At 34.9% G+C, this 26,477-nt stretch overlaps 3 protein-coding genes and 1 long non-coding RNA gene across 4 annotated transcripts in view; 3 read left to right on the top strand and 1 right to left on the bottom strand.

Moving 5' to 3' along the window:
• LOC136990292 (uncharacterized) overlaps window positions 1-26,477 on the top strand; it is a 232,653-nt gene that overhangs the window by 36,332 nt on the left and 169,844 nt on the right. The window lies entirely within an intron of this gene.
• LOC136990230 (zinc finger protein 85-like) overlaps window positions 1-26,477 on the top strand; it is a 65,929-nt gene that overhangs the window by 6,454 nt on the left and 32,998 nt on the right. The window lies entirely within an intron of this gene.
• LOC136990222 (zinc finger protein 493-like) lies at window positions 58-2,271 on the top strand. Its single transcript, XM_067288607.1, has one exon. It carries the CDS (start codon window positions 58-60, stop codon window positions 2,269-2,271), a length of 2,214 nt encoding a protein of 737 aa, XP_067144708.1.
• The window catches only part of LOC136990212 (PR domain zinc finger protein 5-like), a 55,201-nt gene continuing 44,345 nt past the window's right edge, over window positions 15,622-26,477 (bottom strand). Inside the window, exon 2 of the mRNA XM_067288595.1 lies at window positions 15,622-17,105. Within this exon, the coding sequence (XP_067144696.1) occupies window positions 15,622-16,950 (1,329 nt within the window). The 5' untranslated portion in view covers window positions 16,951-17,105. The remainder of the gene's footprint in view (window positions 17,106-26,477) is intronic.

Raw genomic sequence — 26,477 nt, 5'->3', positions numbered from 1 at the left:
TAATATTTTAATATTTTAGCTATGTTATGTTTATTGAAATATAATAGATACTTCGTTATGTTATTTTTTAAACTCTCAGTTGCGGAGGAAGAGCAAATTCAGGAATACGATATTCAGCACAATTCCGAAAGAGAAAAACATTTTAAATACAATATCAAAAGAAAGAAATACGTTCCTTCCAGTAGAAAACGCAATAAAATTCACGAAAAGATTAAAAGGAAATACTTTATGTTTGCATCTCATTCTAAGCAAGAATTTACGTGTGATTTATGTAAACAGACTTTTACAAATCAGAAAATATTACAAACACATCTGTTCTGTCACATTAGAAAAAAACCATTTCGCTGCACGACCTGCAATAAGAAGATTTTGTGGCAATTTTTATTGCGAAAACACGTGAAAGAACACGAAACTGAAAATAAAAACGAAATCTCCGAGAAAAATTTACGTTTTCAGCCATCTGGGGATCGAGTGAAGTCATCTCCAAGAAATGGTAAAAAATCTAATATCAAGCGGAAAAACGTGTATTGCGACATTTGTGGTAAGAGCGTTCCATATGGTAAGGGCCGTTTAGAAAGACACAAGAGAACACACACAGCTCATGTCTGCAAAATATGTGGAAAAGAATTTAAGTGGAACTGTACGTTGTTGCAACATGAAGCAACGCATAGTGAAGACCATCCTTTCAAATGCGATATTTGTAATAAGGGTTTTCAATTGAAAGAACAAGTAAAACGACATAAAAAAAGTCATAGTGAAGAACGTCCTTTCAAATGCCATATTTGCAATAATAGTTTCAAATGGAAACAGAATTTAAAAAATCATCACGAAACTCATAGTGACGAACTTAAATATACTTGTCAGATATGTAACAAACGTTTTAAAACAAAATATATTTTGGATTATCATAAAGTAGTTCATAATAATCAATTTAACTATACTTGTCACATATGTAAGAAAAGTTTTAAACGCAGTTTTAGTTTAACTCAGCATATGCGTATACACACCGATGGATACAAATATTCTTGTCATATGTGTAACAAATATTTTACGACAAAACAGTCTTTGCGACGGCATAAACTTATTCATCTCCAACAAATGGTAAAAAATAAGCCATCTTTAACAAATAGTAAAAAATCTAATATTAAGCAAGAAAATATGTTCGACATTTGCGGTAAGCGCATTCCATATGGTAATGGCCGTTTAGAAATACACAAGAGAACACACACAGCTCATGTCTGCAAAATATGTGGAAAAGAATTTAAGTGGAACTGTACGTTGTTGCAACATGAACGAACGCATAGTGAAGATTATCCTTTTAAATGCGATATTTGTAATAAGGGTTTTAAATTGAAAGAACAAGTAAAAAGACATGAAAAAACTCATAGTGAAGAACGTCCTTTCAAATGCCATATTTGCAATAATAGTTTCAAATGGAAACAGTGTTTAAAAAATCATTACGAAACTCATAGTGACGAACTTAAATATACTTGTCAGATATGTAACAAACGTTTTAAAACAAGAAACTATTTGGTATGTCATAAAATAATTCATAATAATCAATATCACACTTGTCAGGTATGTAACAAAAACTTTAAACGAAATTATAGTTTAAAACAACATATTCGTATACACAACGATGGATACAAATATTCTTGTCATATGTGTAACAAATATTTTAAGACAAAACGTTCTTTGGAACATCATAAAATTATTCATAGCGATATTAATAAGTATGTTTGTTTCATATGTGACGAATACTTTAAGACAAAACAGTCTTTGCGACGGCATAAACTTATTCATAGCGATACAAAAAAGTATGTTTGTGACATATATAAAAAAGGTTATAGCGATGCAACTGCTTTAGCCAAACATTGTCTTAGTAAACATGAAAATATGTATATATGCAGAATTTGTAAGAAGCTATTTAAGACTAAAAACATGCTAGAAGAACATACCAAAGTACATATTGAAAAGTGTGATATTTGTAATAAAGAATTTAAAAGTAAGGCCGCTTTAATTAATCACCAGAATAATCATTTCGACATAAAACTGTTTCGTTGTGAGAAATGCAATAGACGTTTTACCCATAAACATAAATTAAAATACCACGAAGCCACTCACAGGGAAGACAATTTTCGTTTCGTTTGTGAAGTATGTAACAAGAGATTTTATTTTAAAAGGTATTTATTAAACCATCAACTCGTTTGCAGAATTAAGTGTAGTTTTGCAGCCATTGTAAAAGCAGATTTAAAACAGAACGTAAACTGAAATTGCATTTAAAATTTTTTTTGTTTAGAAATACACCCCAAACAATTACATTATCAATGTAATATCTGCGAACAGAGTTTTACGTTTCGGGAGGATTCAGAGAAGCATATGAGTGTTCTTCATTAATAAACAGATTCATTTCTATTGTGACATTTGTAAAAAGAAATTGAAATTCGACGTTTGTTGTAAAACTCATCAAGAGTATGTTCATTTCACAGGAGGAAAACATGAAGGCAAAATATGCAAGAAGACATTTAGAAAACAGATTGTATTAAATACAGTATTAAAATAAATATATTCATATGCACAATCGTTATTTCTTTATCTTTTATATTCCAGTTACAAATATCTGTAATTAGGAATAATATAAATCTAGAAGAATAAATTTAACCCACACATTCGTAATGTCAAGGAGACACGACGATATAAGAATTCAATGTTAATGCCCTGTAATTGAGTTTGGCACAGTTGTGCATTGTGATTGGTTTAAATTTATCACGTGACTTTAAAATGGATTACATAAATGGCGTACAAATGTTTCAGTCGCTCGTTCTAACGTGCTCTATAGCTAGCTGAAAGCTTTTTTCAGTCCAAAAACGTTTTTGAGAAGTCCTTATAGAGCGTGCATAAGAATGACGTTTTCAAAATTTGGGGGATTGTAGAGGATGAAAGTTTGAACGTTTGCATATAAGGAACCCATGGCCGGAAATGTGATATAAAGTTTTTACAGCACTTTAAACTTTGCGGTCGGTATGCTGAATGAAACAGCAAAATACAGTATTTATGACAAGTTTTATTGACAAAACAGTAGAGTACAATCAAACTGTACATCGAATAAGTGGCTGCACTACTTTAAAGTAAATGTTCAATGTGACGACCACCAACTTCGTTACATAATGTGCAACGACGAACCATGTTTTGTCCTTTGTAAGATGCCATGCTACCCTCTGGTGGTATTAAATGCTGTAAAGATGCGCTCAGTAAGCTCATGTACTGTTCCTACAGGTGATGCGTACACAAGGGACTTTACATAACCCGAGAGGAAGAAGTCAAGTTAGATAACATGACGGAATGGACAGAAGCGTAGCTACTAAAGTGAAGGGCGGTCAAGCACTTCCTACCGCTATAGAAACTTTATATCACATTTTCGGCTATGGATTCCTTATGGATGAGGTGGACCTGCTGAGAAAAGTTGCGTACGTGCGAGTATCGGCTCCATGTTTCGATCGGTTTTTCGCCTGGAATACTTTATGGATATTGGACTTCTACATATCGTTGGAATCACCGTAGTGTCAGCTATCCGTGAGGGTCACTTTTGTTAAAATCGGTTCATTATTATTCGAGTTTCCGCTGTTTTATATTTTCGGACTTTTGTCGGCCCGCATCGGGCCTGTGGTCGTCAATCCGGCGGTTATTCAGACGGTTTCTGTTGGCCCGCAAGCCACTCTACGGCCCATCCAAATCCGGTGTTCGCAGGTCTATTTTTTACGGAGTTATTAAAGTTTTAAAATTTTCCGTTATACAAAGGACAGGTATCGCGCCACGTGGTCGGTTCAGCCACTCGGCGCGTTTTAGCCGCACCGGCGTTTCGACTCTTACGGACGTTCGCTGTGTTTTTCGGGCCTGTTCGGGACGTTTTGAGGTGTTTAAGCCTTCCCTTTTGGGTTTTCCGGCTAATTTTCTTGCTCCAGTTTTTTTTCCCCCCTGGCCGTATTCCGCCGTTCGGCTTGGGTGTAGCCGATTGGCGTCTCTTTATTCAAAGGTCCCTGCTTTGACTTTTTGTCTCGTCTCTTCGTAACAACGCCTTTGACGCCCTTCTGTGCTCATTCTGTGCAATTGTTGCCAAAGACCTCTTCCACCGCTTCTACTAACTTCTAGCCGTTCGGCTTGACCATCTGGCTTGGTTCTGTGCCTCCCTGCTGCCCAGTGGCTAGTATTCTTTTGTTTAGCTGTCAGCTGCTTTTTATACAATGGAGGATTCTGTCGTTGTAGACCACATCGCTCATGACGAGTCCATGGTGGCATGTTCAGAAAAACCCCCAGCTGTCTTAATTGACTTAGACACAACCAGCCCTAAAGAAAAAGAAATTCTGAGTCATGCTAGCAGACAATTAAAGCGCATTATGGACTTGCTTCCCGAGCCTTGTAAGAGCAATATAAGGATCGAAGACCGAAGGGAGATCAAGGAAAGGGTCACTCAGCTTTTTGCTGACGTCAACAAAATGTTTGGCATTTTATGTGAAATTCGGGCTTCCAAAGAGGAGCTAAGGGATACTGTCCCTCAACTAAGAAATATGATCAAAGAAATATGTATTAACAATGTAAATAATGAAACCACCAAGCAATCCTCTATAAAACAAAGGACATATGCTGAAATCGTAAGCAACAACAGTGCTGTTAGCAACACCACTAAAACAATAAATAAATCGTTGTCCACCAAACTTGTACACGAAGGTAGGGGAGGCAACAACGCAGTAATAATATACCCTATTAAGGAGACTCAGGAAGACAACGTGGACATGGAACAAATAACAAACACCATAAAAGATGAAATACAACCCCAAGAACTGGGGATACGGGTCAAGAATATTAGAAAAATCAGGAACGACGGCATATGTATCAGAGTACAAGAACTAAAGGATGGAGAAACCTTAAAAAAAGAAATAGAGAAAATCCAGACAATAAAAAACAAAATCAAATGTCAGGTATCGGAGGGGAGAAGACCCCGCATAATCCTCTTAAATGTGCCAAACTCAGTCGAAGAAGATAAAATAGTGGAAACTATTTACAAACAAAATGATTTTCTAAAAAAAGACGATCCAAAAGCCTTTATCAACAACTGCCGCATCAGCACAATAATTAGTAGAGGGAACATACGACATAACTGTCGGCACGTTGTTTTGTCTGTCTCCCCGTCTACGCGTGCTACTATTATTAATCGCAAATACTTATCTGTGGCATGGGCTAACATTGTCACAGATGATTACATCCCGATTCGGCGCTGTTACCGCTGCTGCGGGTTCCATCACGTGGCTGCCGACTGTAAGGACCAGAGTCACTGCAGCCAATGCACAGAAGACCATAGATATGAGGAGTGCAACAACAAGAATAAGACACCATACTGCATCAACTGTATGAAGTTTAACAAAAATCAGCCACCTAACAAGAAAATACCGACAAATCATAACGCCTTTAGTAGAAACTGTACCATGCTACAAAGAATAAAAAACCAACAAGTACAACTTACAGATTATGGCATATAATGGAAACCCAACCAACACTCAGAACTTACCTCACCATCAGCCTAACAATATGCAGTATGGCAGTCACAATTACACCAACACCGATTTAATTATTCTTAGCATCAATACACAGAAGTCCAAAGCGGCATCCTCAATGGTTATCAAGATCGCCGAGGAACAGAATGCCGACATTATTTGTATTCAGGAGCCCTATGTTATTAATAACACGATAGTCCGTTATGGCCGCTGGAGGGTCTTTTCTAACGACAACTCTCCTGTTTTCATCAAGACGGGCATCCTTATTAGGAACAATAACATTCTCGCTAACTATTGCCCTAACCTTACTACAGATCTGGTCACCACCGTTCTTCTAACACTCAATAGCAGACAAGTCCTCATTTCATCAGTGTACTGTTCTCCATTTCAAAACATCGAAGAAGTAATTGAACAACTCGACCAAATTAATACGCATATTGGGGACAGAAGTTGGATTATAACCGGCGACTTCAACGCAAAGTCACCAGTTTGGCATAGTCCAGACGAGGACCCTAGAGGTTTCAAAGTCTGTGAATTTATATCTACTAACCGCATTACTTCTTGTAACACTAGCCCATTACCAACATTTTACTGCACGAGGGGCAAGAGTTGGGTCGATCTGGTCCTCGCCAACAGTAGGGCTCGTAATCTTATCAAATCCTGCAGTACCATTGATGAAACAGGGGGGAGTGATCATAGATATATTAAAACTGTTATTAAAAACTCTGATCCCTCAATCAAGAAAAAAGCTACTATCAAAAAAACGAACTGGAAATTATTTCAAGACCTCTTCAAAGTCTACTGGGGCTACCTGAATGTAGGCTGTCTACACAATGTTCAGGACCCTGACGCCTTGGCTGAGCACTTAACCTCTTCTATCTTAGAGGCTTATCATCATTCTACAACTATAATAGAATCTAGTGGAACCAACGCTCCTTGGTGGAACTCCACTCTTCATCATCAGAGGACTATAGTACGTAGGCTCTATAAATCTTTCCTGAGAGAGACTGACCCAATAATTAAAGAAACGAAGAAGCGAGATTACATAGAAAAGCTGAATAACTATAAGACAAACATTAACATCGCTCGCACTGAAGCGTGGAAAAAGTATTGTTCCGATATTGGCAATAGGACGGCGTGGAGCGATCCTTATAGGATCGTGCTAAAGCCCAGGAAAAATACCAACATCCCAGCTCATATTGCCAAACCTGACGGCACAAGCACTGCTAATATGAGGGACACTCTCAACCATCTCTTGAACACCCATTTTCCAAGGGATAACACGGATAATGACACCGATGATCAGGCTAACATCAGAAGATCAACGGAAACGGCACCACTCACTGAGGATGATCCCTTGTTTACCTTTCGAGAAGTGAAACTAGCTATCAACTCCTTACGTAACAAGAAAGCACCTGGTAAGGATGCTATAACTGCAGAAATGGTGAAAAATGCCTACAACGCTATCCCTATGGCATTTGTCTACACTTATAACAAATGTATGACTCATTCTGCTTTTCCCAAAATCTGGAAGGAGGCTGTAATCAAATTCATACCCAAGCCTGGCAAGGATAGTCACACCACCGCCAATGATTTTCGCCCCATCAGTCTTCTACCGACTCTGGGCAAAGTTCTGGATGGTCTTGTTATTGGCAGAGTGAACTTTCACCTCTACGACAAAAAACTCTTAAATCCTAAACAATTTGGCTTTGTCCCCAAGAAATCAACTTGCCACGCTCTCCATTGCGCCACACAATTCATCTATAAGGCTTGGCAAAGTTCCCAACATGTCCTCCTAACATCCCTCGACTACCAGAATGCATTCAACTCGCTGTGGTGGCCAGCAGTACTACATCAACTCAAATCATTCGATTGCCCCAAAAATTTATACCTGATGATAAAGGATTACCTTAAAGACAGAACAATAGGAATCTATGATCTGGATAACCCGCTAGTCCTACCCATGACAAAGGGGTGCCCACAGGGCTCTCGCTCTGGCCCAGGACTTTGGAATATTATGCATGACAGTTTGCTAAATATAAATCCTCCCAACATTCATAGTCGCTGGTCTATTCAAGCGTATGCAGACGACACTTTACTAATGATGTGTGATAAAAACAACAAAAAACTACAATCAGAAACCAACAAATTACTTGAGGAGGTCTACAGCTGGAGCAAAAATAATAACCTTACCATTAATATCACAAAATCCTCTTGTATGCTTATGTCTAAAAGAACACAACTTAAGAAGCCTCCCTCTGTTAAAATCAACAACATCAGAGTCCCTTATACTACCGAAATGAAGTACCTGGGGCTTGTCCTGGACCAAGGGCTTAAGTGGACCTCCCATATTGAATACGTTTGCAACAAAGCACAAAAGTTATCGAACCTCCTCTTCCACATTGCTGGCAAGAAATGGGGCTTGAACAGCATAAGCCTAACGAACATCTATAAACAGGCAATCGAACCGATTATCCTTTATGGTACTCCAATTTGGGGAAAAGTGTCTACCAAGGTACATATCAAACGAACCCTTTCCAAAGTTCAAAGGATCAATTTGCTTCGTATAGCTGGAGCTTACCGGACCACGTCGACGGCGGCCCTACAAGTTATCACAGGCATCGCCCCTTTACATCTGACAATTCAAGCCAACCAAGCTGTATGGAAGATTAAACACTTGGACATCAGTGAACACAACAAGGAACAACTCCGTACATATTTAAACATAGGTAGCCTTCCCAACCTAAATATCGATGATCTCCTTCATCCTAATCCTAACACGGATCTATGGAATACTCAGCCACTTATGATACACCCCGCCAAGGAGGTTAATGTTAACATCATCAATGATAAGGAAGATCGCGGCTACCAGCATTACATATTCACTGACGGATCCAAGTCAGCAGACATGGTGGGTGCGGCCTTCGTCCATTATCAGTTTAACTGTGGGGTCCCCAGGCACATTGGTACCTACAAGCTTGCGAATTATTGCACCATTATGCAGGCGGAACTGTTCGCAATTTTAAAGGCCCTGCATTACATCAATATCACTTCAGACCTTAACCATTCAAAGGTCCTAATTTGCTCTGATAGCAGAGCTGCCCTATTGAGCATTGCAAACTATAGCTGCAAAGGGCACCTTCAGCAGCAAATCATCAGAGAGCTGGCCATGAATACCGGCGTTATTACTTTTCAGTGGGTTAAAGCCCACGCTGGAAATATTGGCAACGAGGAGGCCGATCGTTGTGCAAAGGAAGCAGCCATCCGTACTTTACATATAGGCTACAAGGAGATTCCCATGGTCGCAACTGAAAGACTAATTCATCAGACAATGATATACATCTGGCAGCGAAACTGGCAGGAAGAGACCACGGGTAGAAATACCTATAAACTTCTACCAAACGTCGTCAAACGACTTGAGTATCACCACCTGATTCCTGACTACATTGTGACACAATTATTGACTGGCCACGGCAACTTTCTTGCCTATTTACATCGATTTCGGCACAGCGATACTCCCAACTGTAGTTGTGATGGCAGCTCAAGTCAGGACAACTTCCACCTCATCTACGAGTGTAAGCATTTCGACCAACAACGAACTGCACTCTTCAGGACTGTCCTCATCGAGGGTCACAATTGGCCTTGCCTGCCCGAGGTCCTTGTGTCCAACAAAAATATCTACAATAAACTAATAAAATTCATTATTCAGACCAAAGCCTTGGACTTAAGAAACACAAGTAACTGAACTTTGCTTCTCTAGAAGCTATTAGGCTTCATTGTGTGCCTTGGTATTTTCTCCGAGCCTCGGCAGTTTGGACTCCCGTTCTACACAGCATTCAGCTATTGGCTGTCTTATGGATTTTCTCCTTTAACGGCGCAGCCTGCCTTGTGTGTCTTCACGCGAAATATATGCGGGTCATTGTAAATACTCCTCAATTAATTTTTTGTTATTTTTAGTATAGTCATCGCGATTTTGTGTATCTTAACGGTTTATTTGCTATGCCACATCACGCGTCCTTTATGCGGGTACCTTGTAATTTTCGGTTTTACTGTATTATTCCAGTAATCAGGAACTTTTATACAACGGCTTCATATTTGCTCTCACACGCGGACTACTATGCGGGTACCTCTGTACTTTTTCATTTTATACATATTAATTGTCGGGTTACACTTGTATTCTGTCTTTTTCTTCTATTGTAAACACACGCGATTTCTTTTGTAAACATCAGCTAAATCTTCTATGTACCCTTTTTATATCCATTTTTGTACATTCTAATATTTACCGACGCAGACGCCTTGAGCTTCTCATCTTCACCACCTTTCCTATTCTACTTTCCCCCCTCTTCACACCCACTCCGCTCTTCCCCCCTCCCCACCCCCCTCCCCATCTTCACCCCCAGGAAATACCTCTGAGTCCTCCTGGGTTTTTCATCCCCTTTGGTTTATAGAGTGTCTATGGATTCCTTATATCAAAACGTTCAAAATTTTATCCTCTACAATCCCCCAAATTTTTAAAACGTCATTCTGATACACGCTGTATAATTTCTATGCATATCCTGCAATAAAACGAGAAAACAAAAATTTATTAAAAATAGGCATATTGTAATTCGTTACATAATGTGGTAACTCAGTAAATAGGCATGTTACCTTAAAAAAAATGTGGCATCTTTCCCATTTGTCGGAGTAAGATCCCTAGTGGAGTCACGCGTTCTAGCATCTCTGATCGGGATTGGCGGTAGCTGACAATGGAAACTTTAGAACCTTAACTACATCACACATTAATTGTTTTTCGCAAGTTTTAAAAATTCCTATTTAACTTTTAGTTTTAAAATGACTCTAGAAACATTTCACAACAAAAACTTCGTTCTTATTTTGCTTTTATTCTTCTCAGATGCAGTGACGTGCCGTGACATTTGATGACAGAAAAGCTGTGTTTCTGTAAGAAACCGACTTCCAGGGGCAATCAGTCAATTGCGCGTCAGTGATGGTCTAGGGCAGTGGTTCTTAACCTTTTTATACTCGTCGCCCACCAAATATTTCATAATTTTTTTGTGACCCCCATTTTTTAATAATAAATTATCAAATTATCAAATATAAATTATCTATAATAAATTGATTTTTTTATTATTGCTTTATTTTTTATATAATAAATGTAAATCATAATTTTATTATTTCATTATCTATTTAAATAACATTCAAACTTCATTAATTGTGAAGTTTGAATGTAACAAATGTAACTAGTGTAGCAAAAAAAGAGGTTTAATATTCGATATTGAGAAAGAAATTCAATCGCACTTTTGCCACTTCTTATTTCCGCATACTGTGCAAAGCAGTGGCGTGCCGTCATTGGAAGCGATGGAAGCGCCGCTTCCACCTTCCAATGACCTTCCCTTGTATTTTATAAAATATAAATTTTCATATTTTAACGTACTTTGAATTAATTAAAATTAATATTTTATTACAACTGCATTATGTATCTTTTACAAATTTCTATACTACATGTGAAAAAAAACGATAAGATTGCTATTGTATATTCGAATAATTCAGTGGCGGAAGTAATGTCGAAACCAGGTGTTTCCAATCAGCCAGATTATAGGCATTGGCGCATGCGCTTTACAGAGCACCAACGTCACGGTTTAGCTGGAAGACGCGACACAGGCGTAAAGCGTCCAACTCTATATCCTAGAGCGGTTGTGGGCTGTTAGCCGCCTGCTAGATATTCGGCCACCCTCGCCCGATTATGTGAATCATGAGCAGACTAGATCAACGGCGGGCAACCCCCGGCCCGCGGGCCAGCTACGGTTCGCGAAAAGTTTCTATCCGGCCCGCGAGATCTTTAATAGATTATTAAATTGGAAAAATAACTAATTAATAGTTACTTTTCCAATTCTTTGTAATTTTCGAAAACGATAAGAGAAATAAATGTAGTAATTAACTTTTTATTTATTTATTTCATATTTGCAGACTAAAAAAATTACGAGTCACAAGAAGGCGTCAATTAACTACTAAGGCCCGCGGAAAAAACGTAAAATTTATTCTGGTCCATGTTATAAAAAAGGTTGCCCACCCTAGACTAGATTTATAACTTAACCCAACCGATAGGAATTTACTGGCATGTTTTTATGATAGTTCTGTATAGTTGACAGGAGTTTTTAAAAAAATCCATTAAAAGTATTTCATATATTTATATTCCGCGTTTATTCTGCTCTTCCTTCTTATATTACTTACGGATTTCAATGTTAAACCGGTGATATTACGATTTAGTATGTCTCATCTGTAAGGGGATGCAGAAAGAACGTGTACAATTCTTGTACAATGTTAAAAAAATTAACTGTTACTTTGTCATCATCTTTACAACCAAATTTAATGAATGAAATGCACAAGGTACAAAAAAGCTCTAGAATTTATTTTCCTTAAATTTACGATTTATGTACCGGTTGTCATAAAAATTTCTTTCTACTTCTTTCCTAAGACTACAGATATTCAAGTACAAAGTAACCGGTTTCGACTTATTTCTATTTAAGAAGTAGTGAAATAATTAAGCAATTAGGGAATTAGTAACATAAATAAAACCCTGATGAAAGAGCCGAAATTTTACTTAAACAGAAGCTTAATTGAACCAATCTCTTGCCGAGTACAGTGGGGTCTGATCTCTTCATAATATTAGATGTAATAAAGACAAATTTCTCCAGTTCAATGAGAGTGACCGAAAAGTTGTAAATTTTGGAAATTTCCGTGAACACTCGGTCCTAAAACGAATTAGTTAGAAAACGAACGACGGACAATCTGTTAAGTTTAACATATTTAGATTTTTACAGCTATGGGGAGAAACGTTTAAAATCTACAACAACCCTGTCGCGTCCTTTGATATATACTAGTGATGCGACAAAAGAGGCATTTGACATTGACCGGTATCGGCACCCTCGGGATTTGGCACGCACACACTTACCTAGACAGTCTCCGATTTATTCATTAGCTACTCGTAGGGAGTTATTTCACTAAGTGGATTGTTTTAAGATTTAAAAAGTAAAGAATATTTAGTTATTTTTATGTACGTTTCTTCACAAAGTTATATTTAATTATAAGTTTCTTTGAAAGTATATCCATACAACTGAAGAATTTTTTGTACTAGGTATGTATATATTCGTCACACAGTTTGTTTTATCAAGTAAGTTTTCTGATAATTTTAATTTTAGCCCTTATATCGTGGCTAGTGATTAAAAAATTTATTTTAAAAAAGTTTTGGCTCGAGACCATATAATGAAAAAGAAAACATTATTAAAAGAAAAAGACCAATGCCTAAATTAAATATAAATACGTCAACCAAAAATTTCGACATTTTGACGATAAAATTTATGACGAATGACGATTCTTTCGTTAAATTGAAGCAATTTGGAAATCGAAGCGGAATAGAATTTAACATTGGTAGACAATATAAAATAAATATTGAAAATTATAACAAGATAATTACGATTAATAGATATATCTAAATTAATAGACGTTATATGTTTTTTCTCAAAGCGAGAATTGGCATTTAGAGGGCTTAGGGAATTTATTGAATCTAATAACGGAGATAATTATATTGAACTTTCTTATTTATTAAGTACGTCGGATAATCTATTAAAAATACATTTAAAGAAGTATACGGTTTTTACTGGCTTATCGAACAAACGAATACGAACGGGCCCTGACGCGCAATTAATTGATTGCCCCTGTAAGTCGGCTTCTTACAGAAACACAGCTTCCCTATCATCAAATGTCACGGCACGCCACTGAACAACCATAGCCCGTAATATAATATACACGCCAAACGATATGTCAAATTCTTGGGTCATTAAATATAATGACCGATTTCAAATTAAATTTTAGAAATGTCTGAATTAAAAAGTAACTATTTATAATTATTAAATTTAATGCGAGATGAAAGCATAACTGCTACTTCTAGTCAAATTAATTAATTTCTAATATTTAATTGTAGCCTTTACATAACCCACGAATTTGGAATATCGTTTGTAATTTTTATCAAATATATTAGCTGTAATTTTTTTTTTACTTTTTTTTGTTTCTGCAAATCGAACACAGAGAATCGGTTGTGGGATCAGGCATGGACGACGGGCTGGCCACGTGGAGTTTTCCGGAATTTCTTCGCCTTAGTAACACTTAAATTGGAGCCAACTTTACATAAAAGTCATTCCGGTATGCTTCCAACTGTGTCGTGTTGCCGTAACAGACAACGTCCCTCTAAGCTGGACGTACGGTATTACATCAATCCGAAATTTCGTCACACATCTTGGTTAATGACATCATAATCCTTAGTACAGTCAAAACAGACAACTGTTTCTCATTACCATTATCATTATTTGAGTAAATTATTTTGCGGAACAAATCATTATTTTGAAAAACAAGTATAAGCTACTTATTTTGCGAAAATATTAGCTACAGAATAAAGGTCGATTTACACACAACAGTGACGTGCCGGCACAGTGATCGTTTGGTGCATAAACATCAATAAATATCACACATAGCCAATCAGAATTTCATCTACGACACGTGATCTGTATCCTGTCAATCATATAAGTGTCGTACATGAAATTCTGATTTGCTATGTGTGATATTTATCGATGCTTACTGCACTGTGCCGGCACGTCACTGTTGTGTGTAAATCGACCCTAAACGTTTTATCGATTTCACGTGATCCCTACGTTCAGTGACGTCAGTGATCACGTGAAGTTTATGCTCGATAAGGGAATTTCCCGAGTTGCATATTTAAATATTTTGATAAATGGCGTATTTTAAACTTACTTAATTAAATTAAAAGTTAAACATTTAAAAGTAACACGATGAGGCTACATGTTAAAAACATGTAGCCTCATCGTGTTACTCCTATAACATTTTTTTAAAAATTATTCCATAGCGACCACGTGACGTTTTATTATTTAATCGGTAGTAACGATCTAACGAGCCCGTTGTTTAGAAAGTGTTATCCCTAATCTAAAACTTACGTACAGTACGTACAGTTATTACAACAAAAATGTGTATAAAAATAGTTCGGTAGACACTTCCAAGGAACTGAGGAAGCTGGTTAACGTTTCAAGATGGCCCATACTACTTCGACAATTTTTTTCGTTGAGGCCAAAGAATTACATAAATATTTACAAATGGTCACAAGTGTTTATTGGACAAGGACACGCAGGGATGAAAGATCTACCCAATCATCTTCAGACTTCGGCAGAATTCTCCTTGTAAGAAGACGGAAGTTGAATGTGAGGCTGGCGAGGTGGAAAACGTTGGAGTTATTAAAATTTGTAAGCAGAGTGCTGCTGACCCCCTGGAAGAAGAAACATTTTATTTGCAAGTTGCCTTTAAGCAAACTGTTTTCTCATGTGTCTTCGCAAAAGAAATTGCCAAAAAAACTCGGTTACAGGGCTCCGCCATCGAGTTCTTATAGCGCCGTGTCTACCTGATGTCACTAATGTTTGGGTTAAATTTATTCTTTTAGATTTATATTATTCCTAATTACAGATATTTTTAACTGGAATACAAAAAATAAAGAAGACGATTATGTACATAAATATATTTATTTTAAACTGTATTTAATACAATCTGTTTTCTAAATGTCTTTTTGCATATTTTGCATTCATGTTTTCTTTCTGTCAAATAAACAGACTTTTGATGAGTTTGGAATAAAAATTTTGTTGTAAATTTTGTGTGTGTGTGTGTGTGTGTGTAAATGTCACAACAAAAATGAATCTGATTATTAAAAATACAGTAGTCATATGCTTCTCTAAAACATTCCCAAACGTAAAACTCTATTCACATATGTTACATAGATAAGGCAATTGTTTGGGGTGTCTTTCTAAACAAAAAATTTTAAATGCTATTTCAGTTTACGTTCAGTTTTGAATTTGGTTTTACAATGGCCTGTAAAATACGAATAAATCTGATAAACGGGACGATGGCTTAGTAAAAATGTTTTGATATAAAAACCTTTGTTACACGCTCCACAAACCTAAACGAAGATTGTCTTCAATGTCTATGTCAATTTCATTTCTGACAACAAAACGGTTTTACGCTAAAACGATTTATTTTGCTGATTAATTAATTTGCGTGTACTTTTAAATTCATTATTACCCATATTAATTGCACTTTTCAATGTGAACTTTCGAATGTTTTTCCAGTGTGTTTTTTGTTTTAAATGGGTGTTTGTATTAATATGCCGTTTTAAATAAGAACTATGTTTAAAACTTTTGTTACATACTTGACAATAGTTACATTCATCAGTATGAATTTTGTGATGGCTTTTTACTTGGTATTTCCATTTAAAACCCTCATTACAAATATCGCATTTGTAACGACGTTTCTCAATGTGAGTTTTGTGATGAAGTTTTACTTGATATTTCCGAGGAAAACTCTTATTGCAAATATCGCATTTGAAAGGACGATCTTCACTATGCGTTACTTTATGACGTAACAAACCATCTTTACGCTTAAATTCTTTTCCACATATCTTGCAGACATGAGATCTGTGTGTTCTCTTGTGTATTTCTAAACGGCCCTTACCATATGGAACGCGCTTACCACAAATGTCGCAATACACATTTTCCCGCTTGATATTAGATTTTTTAATATGATTAAGTTTATGCTGTCGCATAGTACATGGTTTTTTAAAATATTTGTTACATATATCACAAGAATATTTATATTCATCGCTGTGTAAGTAAATATGCTGTTTTAATTCACAATTTCGTTTAAAACTTTTGTTACATATGTGACAAGTATAGTTAAATTCATCATTATGAACTACTTTATGATGTTGCAAACAGAGTTTTGTTTTAAAACTTTTGTTACATACCTGACAAACAAAGTTACGTTCATCAGTATGAATTTCGCGATGCGCTTTTAAACAGTCGTTCCGTTTAAAACTCTTATTGCAAATATCGCATTTGAAAGGACGATCTTCACTATGCGTTGCTTTATGACGTAACATACTACCTCTACGCTTGAATTCTTTTCCACATATCGTACAGGCATGAATTCTGTGTCTTCTCTTGTGTCTTTCTAAACGGCCCTTACCACAAACGCACTTACCACAAATATCGCAATACACGTTTTTCCGCTTGATATTAGATTTTTTACCATTTTTTGAAGATGACTTCACTCGATCCCCAGATGGCTGCAAACATAAATTCCTCTGAGAGATTTCGTTTTTATTTCCAGTTTTGTGTTCTTTCACGTGTCTTCGTAAAAGAAATTGCCACAAAAACTTCTTATCGCAGGTTGTGCATCGAAATGGTTTCTTTCTAATATGACAGAACAGATGTGTTTCTAGTATTCTCTTATTTGTAAACGTCTGTTTACATAAATCACACGTAAATTCTTGTTTAGATTGAGATGCAAACATCAGCTTGACGTATTTCCTTTTAATCTTATCATGAATTTTATTGCATTTTCTACTCGAAGGAACGTATTTCTTCGTTTTGATATTATATTTAAAACGTTCTCGCTTATTTGAATTGTGCTGAATATCGTATTCTTGAATCTGGTCTTCCTCGTCAACTGAAAGTTAAAAAAATAACATAATGAAGTACCTATTATATTCGAATAAACATAACATAGCTAAAATATTAAAATATTAGTGCTGTAGTTATATAATTGATAAAGTATACGTATGTTTTTCGTTTAAAAACAAGGCATCATTTGTTGTTTGCATTAAAAATAAAACATTCCATGTTTACAATCATAGACTGAATGATTCAGCTTTAGTTTCTTTATCAGACTTTTAAATAAGTGTGAGAAATTAAATTGTTTCACCTTATCTATTTTTACTTAGTTTATTTAGCATAAACACTATAATAAATAATCTCGATATAGTTTCTCTGATCTTAATAATTTATACATATGATTTACTATCGTTTTAATTATCATTAAATATATTTCTTAAACAACGTCTTTCGGCTCTTTCTAATGCTTCGATTTCGATCAGAAAAGCATATCAGTTAGCCATTTTCACTTTCGTTTAGAGATCTCACATGCCCAACTCAAAGTGAGTAGGAACTCACATGGTGAGATGGGAAAGCACGTGTATTATATACTCGAGACTAGCAATTCGACGTCAGAGTGTGAGATGGTACCACGTGACATATTTAACACGTTGGGTGATGTAACACGAAACACTCGAGTCTAAGGGCCCTGGCGAAGCGTGAACCCACGACCGAACTCCCAGTGTTCAGGGGTGGACTCTCTTGGCCACTGGTGGGCCCAAATGAGCGTGAAAAATTAAATTGTTCGACAATATTTGTTTTTATTTATGTAATTTATTTACTTTTTTATTCCAGTGGTTATCATAGAAATGCGGCAGAAATCATGTGCTTTTAGAGAGAGGAGAAAAACATAAGTGTAAAAGAATAGGAATCATATAACAAAAGACTACGGATTATGAGAAAAGGGAAAAAATCGACGGATTCTTGAGATTTTCTGAATCAGAACACCATGATTTGAGCGTGTGTCCAGTAGATCTGTACATCGTTTTCCAAGAATTTTCTAACACGTTGCAAATATTTACTTATTTAAATCATTAAATAAGTTATATAGCCCTTTGCATGGTTTTAGTATATTTTTTTATTATTCTAGCATGTCCATTAACAAAGCAAAATAACACGAATTACTAAATCATATCCCATGATCATCCAAACATATTTTCATTAACTTCAAAAGTTATATTAATACCATGTAAGTAGTTACTTATAATTCTCAAGTATCTAATCCCAGTTAAATGTATGACAGTTGAAACTTAAATGCAGTTCATCAGCTGCTTGCTAAATAATAAAAATATAAAATCTGAACTAAGTAACATGTTACTTACTTTGGATATTTATTTCATTCTTGTTAATATTTTCGTCCGGAGTGAAGAATTCATTGTTGACGGGCTAAAGAGTATACAAACAATACATGACAACTACTAATAATCACTTATAACGTATAAAACAATAAAGAGTTGTTTAACTTTCCTAGCAACCTTCAAAATTTTGGTGGCACCATCTGTTATAAAACGTTTTTTAAATAAAATATGATATTTTTAATTATTATAGAAAGACAAAAAACTGAATTTTCAGGGTAGGTATGAGTTTTATAAAAAAATTTAAAATGCTAATAATCAGTAAAATTGTCATTAAGTCCGACCGTACTGGAGATACACACGAATCCACGAATCTCCTCAACTTTTACTCACAAAAATTTAACATCCTCAATTCCCCTAATAACCTAATCTCCTTGATAAATTTCAGAAATTTTCGACAAAAAGTACCGGTGTTATTAATCTTCAAACATAGAGAAAAAATATTATTGTTATTGTCTACTTGGACTTTACTTATTAATAGGATTTTATACTGGTGTTTAAAGATTGGCACAGTAATGAGAGTTAGTTAAAAAAAAAACAAAATTTCTTTATTATATCACCTGTAGTAATAATTTCTGTACACATATTATACGTGTTTCGGGCTAGCATACCCCTCATCAGCAGTATTACTACCAAACACTAAAAAGTAACAACAACAAAACAAATAAGTTACTGTAGCCTATAACTTAAAATTTCTTAGCAATAAAATACAATTTTAAAACTTACTGTAAATACATATTCCAATCCCGAGTGTAAGTGGACATTTCTCGTTTTACAATTAAACATTTCACTGTATAATTAAAATTAAATAAACAGAGTAAATAAAGACTATAAGTTATTAAAATCTGACAACATCATGTAAAAAATTCCATTAAGAAAACTCACATCAAGGTTTCGTTTGCCACCATTCAACGGCGTTATGATAAGGAGACTGTTAACTATGCTTTTTTATAAACGTCATCAAGTATGGTGCTCCAGGATTGGTGGATTATCTGACCCAAATTATTGTTTATTCTATTTTTTTCTTTCTTTATGTTTAAACGTTCGTATAATTGACGTTTGTAATTATTTGATTCTTTTTTCTTAATTTTTATAGTATTTTTGTCGATTTGGCACCCATTTCTATGTGAAAATTTCTAATTTTATTATCATTATTATTAGTCCAGTTTCACCATTTTTCTAATATTTTTTTGGGGTAACTATTCAATAAGAACATTTTTATGACTTGTTTTATTTCTATCTCTTGATTTTCTAATTTACTAGTTCTGTTTTTAATTTTTCCTATGTACATTTTAAAGATGTTATATTTCATAGCTTGTGGAACGTTGGTTTTCTAATTTAGTACGTTTGGTATTTGCATAGGTTTTATAAATTTTCTGAATTCTAGTTTATTGTCAGTTCTATTAATGGTTATATCTAAATAATTTAAACTATTATTACATTCTGTTTCGGCTTCAAATTGTATGTTTGTTTCTATTGAGTTTGCCTGTTTTAAAATTTTATCTTCACTAGTCTTTCTACTATCAAATAAAATAATACAATCATCATTTTTGTCATTTTATAAGAATTTTATTTATAGAGAGGTTTATAACATATGATGCCACACTAAATTTTATTTATTTATTAAAATTAATAATATAAAAGTTATTTTTAACATAAAGTCTCTTAACAGCTAGAAAGGATACGCAACTCGTTGGTAGATTTTTCTCTTATATAATATATATTTTTTATTTAATACAGAATACACGTAAATTCAAAGCATAATTTTACGATAGTGTCATTATACTTGTATATTAGCATAATTACTATTCGTATATTAGTGTATTGAGCTGTTTTCAACTATTTATAAAACTAATTTTTTTTTTTGATAACCTGAAACCGTACCGTATTCTATTTCTATTGTTTTGCAAACACAATACAATGCAACTTAACAATCACTTGGCTTCCTCTCATCTTTATTTTAGTTGATATTGTAAAAACTCAGTTAATATTGAAATTTCACTAATAATGAGTAAAATATTTTAAAATTTGTATTACTTACTATTACGAGTTCATTATCATCTGGAAGATGAACAACTTCTCTACAATCTTTAGTCTTAACTTCAATATTCAACTTTTTCAAAACAACTTTACATTCCGATTTTATACCATGTTTTACATCATAATTCTCTTTTACTTCTTCTTTCTTAATATCTGTAGTGGAATTTACAAAGTTTTGTGTTAAAGGATTGTAAGAAATACTTCAAATATAAAATAAAACCGAACATATTTTCATTAATTAACAAAACAATATTAAATTACATGTTTCAGTGCATCATTTATTTTTAATTATAAGCCGAAAACTAGCTACGAGTCACGGCGAATTGGTGTGATGTCTGATAAAAATTATAATAAATATGATTATAAACTTTTCGTTACGAAATAAACCAGCAACGAGGCTAAACTTTTCCGGAAACATTTAAAACTGTGTGTGGCGCCATCTCTTATGATATTTTCTTAAAAATATATTTTAGCAAAAAGCATAATTTTGAAAGTATAGATAAAAAATTTATTTAAAAAAATTGTAAATGAGAAAATAAGTAAACTGGTCATTACGTCCGACCCTACTGAAGATACACACGACCTGCATTATCTCTTTAGCCCCTCGATCTTTAAAAGATGTGTAATGATATAATGTTGCACATAATTATTTTGAGTTTGATTTGAAAAGAAACAAAGTCCGTCAACGAGTTACGGAACTTTCTCGGCAAAAATGTTACAATTGGTTATAGCGCCAACTGTTATGAGATTTTAAGTAAAAAGTCGTTCTATATTATTAACTATTTTTAAATGCGAAAGGCTGAATTTTGAAAGTAGAAATGAGCTTTATTTATGAGCAGATGAGCCCGGCGTTGCTCGGGCAAAAAGTAACGATAGCAAAGATTTAGATTATTAGATTATAGCCGATCTTATCCGTTTTCAACGGGTGCAAGAATTAGGCCCCCCCTCTTCCGAGACTAATTAGAGTATTTTTAGATATCTGCTTACCACACCGGGATAACGATAATTAAGATTCACTGCAACCACTAACCCGTGTTGTTTTACTTAATTCCAAAAGTAAGTTAAATCTTCCAGAGTCATTTATAAATATGAATTTGAATATATAATCGTACATTAAGACGAAGATTTCAAATAAAGCGAACGTGTGCGCATGCGCTTCCCGTGTCAACTTTAAATACGATGGAGCACAAAATATAGTTGAAAATTTTTAAAATGGTCTAAAAATATATTCGATTTCCCACAAAAATTCAAAAAATAGTACAATTGAAGCTGAGTTCTTCTTTAAATTTTTTTGCGAGAAAATTTCAAAAATCCTTTCTTAATGTGCATTCTCATGGCATACCCTATTAAATCGCAGAAACTTTAAAAAAACCGCATTTCAAATAGTATTGTAGAAGCTGAGTTTTTCAGGATAAAACTTAAGCTTAGTTCACACTAAGCGCGATTCGCTGGCGAAAGCGAAAAACAGAGCGAAAAACAGAACGACGTCAGACGTGACGTCGTTTCCGGCGAATTTTACCATTTCGCGAATCGCTTTGAAGTTCGGAACCATCGAACTTTTTCGCTAGCGAAAAAATTTCGCACCAATTGTATTCCCGCTAGTTGTCACGTGGTTATTGTTGTTTTCAAGATGGCTACAGAAACTTTCTCACGCAATAGAGTAAATGTTGTAATTACGGATTTTTAATATTTCTCTTACACAGCATCGTTTTCTTTTCGTCTTATCTTTCTTTCTCAATTAATAAACAAATGTGGTTAACGACAGAATATCGGAAGCGGCCATTTTGTTTTTCGAGATGACGTCTTCGCTTGCTTGCAAATGATTGGTTGCTTAAAATTAGCAATCGCTTTTTGCTTTTGGTTGTAGGGTCAATTTCGCTAAGCGAATAAAACTCGTTTTTCGCTTTTCTCATTCGATTTTGCTATTCGCTCAGTGTGAACAAAGCTTAAGCTTCAATCCTCTCTCTCTCTTCTCCGGGGGGGGGTATTTCGAAAAGTCCCTTCTTAGCTTCTTAGAACCTGTGAGAAGTAACAACACATCCCAGTCTTAGCAACCATTAATGGAGGAACCACTGTTTTCATAATACCAGACATATATTGATAATAAAACAATAAAATAAATACCAACAAACTTTTTCGATATTTATTTAAAAAAATCGAATTTAATCATATAATTGGGCTTTAATTTGAAAATATTGTAGACCTATAAATTCACACTGTCGTCTGTCTTATATGGCTGTCTTTCCTTAATATCGAGAACGGTTTAGGCAAATGAATGCCGAGATCAGATATGGGCACGAGATACAGATTAACTGTGTACGAACTTTTGGTGAAGATCGAAAGTCACGTTAATTCAATTAAAATCTTTTCTTCTGGAAACAGTTCATAAACGACCGGCACAACTCCATTGTTGAAAGAAAAGTACAGTATAATGTACAGTACATCATCTAACACATACTCTTGACGCCAAGAGTATATGTTAGATGATGTTCAGATAAAGTCAAGAAACTTTAACTGTAATAGTACTTTTAACTGTGAATATATTTTAAACTATAAAGGTATTTTAACTGTAAATAAGTAATTTTAAACGAAATGTATACATGTTAACACCACTTTACAAGATATCACGAAAGTAATGCCGACAGATGAGGGGCTTATGCCCGAAACGCGTATCGGCCAATAGGATATTCCGAATAAAGATGATGTCAGAATTCCCAGTGTCTATCTACGCACCTAGTCGTGACAATAAAAGCAGATAAAAAGAAATATACGATTTCACAATACATAAGTATTAAAAGCATTAAGCATCTTACCTCTTTCGATTTTATAACCAAAACTCCAAATAGTGGATCCATTTGTGTTGCTTGTGGAAATTGATTTTCCTTTAATATTTATCTGAAATAATAAACTATTACGTTATATTTTTAGAGTAATTAATCTTTATAGAAAAACAAGTGAAAATAAACATACAAAGTAAAGTATAAACATACGCTTACTAAATAATTTTTCTTTCAAAAAATTTTTGAATTCAAACAACATGAATTCCAGTTTTTAGCAGATACAGGCTACATATACAGTTTATCGGAAACTCTTGCCCAATTGAATTAATTTGATACTATATGAATATGAAAATAGGCCTAATATTAATAGTTTATTAAGAATCGGATTGCAATTTGAAAATAGACTTATAAATTCCCACTTTCCTTAGTCTGTAGGACTGTTTGACAGTCCATTCTTAATTTTGACAACGGAATTGGATAGGTGAAAGTGGAGACCAGATGTGAAAAACTTAGAGGCACGAAGCCTTGATTAACTATACCAGGGGTGAACAAGCAAGAGTTCAGTGAAGGCCGAAATGTAGGTTTTGCAAAATGCATGGGAGCTGCAGTGTCGTGGCGGGTAGTATGGTAAGCTGGAAGGCACTGCCAGCAAGATCCGCATGTAATTCAAAAAGAGCCGCATTTGCCCATGTCTGAACTATACAATAACTTCTGACACAAATCGGAAGTCACGTTATTTCAATTCAGAAAGTTTCCCCTAAAAGAATATGTATGCGTCCCCTTAGATATGTAAACGTCACAACTCTATTACTAACAGTAAAAGTATAATATACACGGGAAACCACTGCTAATTTCAGGTGAAAAGCATATATATTCTAAATTAAGTAAAAGGAATGTATAACATAAAATTGCAGCCCGGCATTGTGACCATGTCATAATAAATATCAGCTCGTTGATTATCTTTACTTCTTTGCAATTAGAATAAGTTTGAACATCTCTTACTTTCGGCTCTTGTAATACATATAACAAGCGAAAGTATAAAAATCGTGTCATATTTTAAACTCAGCTTTTGGAAACATCCATGTTTTAAGACTTCCTAAACCTCGAAAAATGTTTAAAAATATGAAGATTTTTCTTGTTATTACAAATTACAATTTTTAAAAATTACAATTTATCTTTAATCTGAAAATTAAGCTTTTGCTATTTTATAACAACCAATAATAAAAATAGATTTTTGAATAAAATTTCCTAACAGATGATGCCACACAACATTGAAGTTTTTTGACGGGAAAGTTACGCAACTCGTTTCTGCATTTTTTTTATAAAATATAACTTCAGGTTTCTTGTTTTGTGATAATGAACTCTCGATCATCGTCAATTTCCAAAAGACTTGATCGAAAATGGAAGAGATCTCGAGTCGAATTCTAATACTGCTTAGGCCTGACAGGACTTAAAAGTCCCGAGCAAATTCTAACCTCACAAAGCTTAAATATCATTTATTCTACAAATATAATACAAAAAACTCAAACTACGCATACCTGAAATATAAATTTACAGATGAAAAAGTAGATATGTTCAAAATATTATGTGAAATTCAGTATGAAATGAAGCAATATCAGCTACTATCATTCAAAATACAAAATTTCCCTGAATAACGCGTAACTTGTCTAAACAAGAGTATTATAGTTACTGATTGCGACATAATAAAAAATCCAACCGGGACTTGCGTTAATTTCCGGTCTGTTATGAGATTTTATTTTGAAAATTTACATATTTTTTATTATTATAATATAGCAAAAGACTTAGTCTTGAGGATAGGGATACGTTTATAGCTATACTATAGATTACCACCTATGAAATTTCGGGACTTTGAATATATACTTGAACTCAGGGGACCGAGACGAGTTCAACGGTAACCTACGTTTGGACCGGAAACGAAAAATAAGAAAGTTATCATATTTACAATTTCTTGCCTTTCAGAATGCATTCTACGCCATTTTAGTTTTCCACTAGGTATCGTCCGATGTTCGTGCTCCTGGCGGATTTCCCGGAGGGGAGCCACCGGCAGGCCGCCGAGTGTTTAACGTCACTAATTATTGATTCATGGTAGTTTTTGAAGAAAAGAAAAAAAAAGGAAGGGCGTTCGTGCAATTTTTTGCCTTACACAGAGCTTGTTTAATGGTTTGAAAACTTTACCGCAAGATGGCGGCACTAGTAACTACGGTGTCGTCTGCGTGATAGCATTAAAAACATATGAGAACTTAAAATGCATGATAACTTTCTTATTTTTCGTCTCCGGTACAAACGTAGGGAATCGTTGAACTTGTCTCGGTCCCCTCAGTTCAGATATATACTCAAAGTCCCGAAATTCCATAGGTAGTAATCTATAGTATCCACAAGTTTATAAAACATTGTAAATGGAAACAAGTAAAATTATCATTAAGTCTGAATCCTCGCGAGATATAACACGTGAGCAGTGGCGAGCCGTCTATGGAAGCTGCGGATGCGCCGCTTTCCTCGTATTTTCTAAAATATAAATACATATTACGGGATTATTTTCATATTTTAACGTACTTTGAATTAATTAAAATTAATATGTTATTATAACCGCATTATTTATTTTATTACAAGTTTATATACATGTGAAGAACAATGATAAGATTCGAATATAAATTCGAATATCCTGTTCTTAATGGAAGCGCCGAATTGTCGAATTTGGGACAGCTTCCAGGGAGAAAGTATTTGAATGGTGTAAAGCAGCTAGATTAAAGGCATGAGTGCAGAGCACCAACCTCACGCGATGGGGTTGGTAAATGTTTAATCCCTGTCCATCTCCACCCGGTCGCCCCATTGTAAACCTGGTCGTACCCATAGTGGGCTTGCAAAAAAGCGACCCTCTAAGTGGCCACAGAGCGGAAAGAGTTAAAAAAAAAAAAAAAAATAGAAGCGCTATATTATCGAATACGGGACAGCTTCCACTTGAAAGTATTTGAATGGCGTAAAGCAGCCAAATTATGTGCATTTGCTTTACAGAGACCAATCTCACGCGGTTGAGCTGGTAGATGCTACACACCAAAATATCGTATAACGCTTCCCATGATTCTGTCCAGGCCGGCACAGCTTTCCTATCATCAAATGTCACCGCACGCCACTGCACTTGACCACTCTCTATCTGTCCGTCTTCTTGACATTTCACAACTAAATTTTAATAGC

The sequence above is a fragment of the Centruroides vittatus genome, unplaced genomic scaffold, assembly GCF_030686945.1.
Source record: "Centruroides vittatus isolate TY-2023 unplaced genomic scaffold, ASM3068694v2 contig_1311, whole genome shotgun sequence".
NCBI classification, from domain to species: Eukaryota; Metazoa; Arthropoda; class Arachnida; order Scorpiones; family Buthidae; genus Centruroides; species Centruroides vittatus.
Note: the sequence above shows the minus strand (reverse complement) of the source record. Positions and strands in the feature narration are given on the sequence as shown.

What these genes read in the sequence shown, in the direction of transcription:
- LOC136990222 (XM_067288607.1), top strand. Translation starts at nt 58, where the DNA reads ATGTTATTTTTTAAACTCTCAGTTGCGGAGGAAGAGCAAATTCAGGAA.